Here is a 1,253-nt window from a genome sequence, read left to right as displayed (position 1 = left end):
GTCCCCTTGTCCAGCCTGAGTGTGCTCTCCAGACCCTGATGAGCACATTGGGCCGCCTTTTGAATCCTCTAGCCTCAGTGTCCCCATCTGTAAAATGGGTCACAACAGCACCTGCTTCCAGGTTCCCATGTGTCAGAGCAATAGCCCTAGCGCAGGGGGAGCCAGAACAGAGAGAGAGTGGGGGGCGAGGGAGGGGGAGAGAGAGAGAGAAGCGGGGTGGGGAAAGAGGAAGTGAGACAGATAGGCGTACAGACAGCTAAAGATGCGGGGGCAGAAGGAAGAGAGGTGGGGGAGAGAGATAAAGGGGCAAAGGAGGGAGGGAGAGAAACAGAGGAGAAGGGAGAGGGAGGGAGACGGAGAGGGGAGAGAAAGAAATGGAGGGCGAGAGAGACAGAGGGAGAAAAGAATAGAGAGAGCGGAAGGCAAGAGAGAAGGGGATGGAGGGAGAAAAACAGACGGAGGGAGAGAGGGCTGGGAGCCACCTGGTGCCCCTCCCTTGTCTCCTTGTTTAGAGCCTCCTGCCCCTCTCTCCCCTGCTCCATCTGTCCCTCCTCCATCCCCCCTGGAGCCAAGCCACTGGGCGGTGTCAGAAGTCCGGGAGGGCCTCAGCCATGGCCTGCCCAGTGTGGAGCTTCTCCCCAGCCTCCGCGGTGCCCGCCATGTGTGCCCGGCCTCACTACCCCTCCTCCTGCTCCCTGGGAGTCCTGGCTTCTGGATGCCCGGACCCTGTCCCCTCCAGGCCAGGCGGCAGCTGCAGCTACAGGGCAGGCACGAAGCGGATCCTCTGGGAGTAGGCCAGGTCAATGGCGTAGAGGAGCAGGTTGACGTAGGTGAAGATGGTCACCACCAGCTGGCTGTCCCAGGGGCAGCTGCCTCGAGGGCAGTCCGCCGGCCGCCGGGGCTCGCCGTACTTGGGGTCAAAGCAGAAGACGGGCCAGATGACGGCGGCACTCAGGTACAGGAGCGCCGCCACAAAGGTGTACACCACCACCAGGCGGTCGAAGGGGCAGCCCAGGCCCCCCGTGTGGCCCATCACGCTCAGGGCCACCACGATCACTGTGGCCAGGAAGCAGAGGCTGTAGACGGCCACGCACCACTGTGTGGCCACGTAACGCCCATAGTGGCTGTCGTAGACCAGTGCCCCGAAGATGATGCAGGCCACGAAGGCCTGGACAATCTTGAGCAGCCCTGACACCGTGGCCATGTAGCTGGCCACCTGGCCGGGCCGGGCACGGGTCAGGGCCACTTCAGTA

The 1,253-nt window shown here is 63.0% G+C and overlaps 1 protein-coding gene across 1 annotated transcript; it reads right to left on the bottom strand.

The window, feature by feature from the left end:
- Positions 1-757: 757 nt before the first annotated feature.
- On the bottom strand, positions 758-1,249 carry MYADML2 (myeloid associated differentiation marker like 2; the record flags this gene model as incomplete). Its single annotated transcript, XM_004391176.1, has 1 exon — positions 758-1,249. A coding segment is annotated over one exon (492 nt), but the record flags the coding sequence as incomplete, so codon positions are not given.
- Between the last annotated feature and the right edge of the window lie 4 nt (positions 1,250-1,253).

The sequence above is a fragment of the Trichechus manatus genome, unplaced genomic scaffold (assembly GCF_000243295.1).
Source record: "Trichechus manatus latirostris isolate Lorelei unplaced genomic scaffold, TriManLat1.0 scaffold02434, whole genome shotgun sequence".
In the NCBI taxonomy this organism is placed as follows: Eukaryota; Metazoa; Chordata; class Mammalia; order Sirenia; family Trichechidae; genus Trichechus; species Trichechus manatus.
The sequence above is the reverse complement of the archived record's forward strand: the minus strand, read 5'-3'. Positions and strand labels throughout refer to the sequence as shown.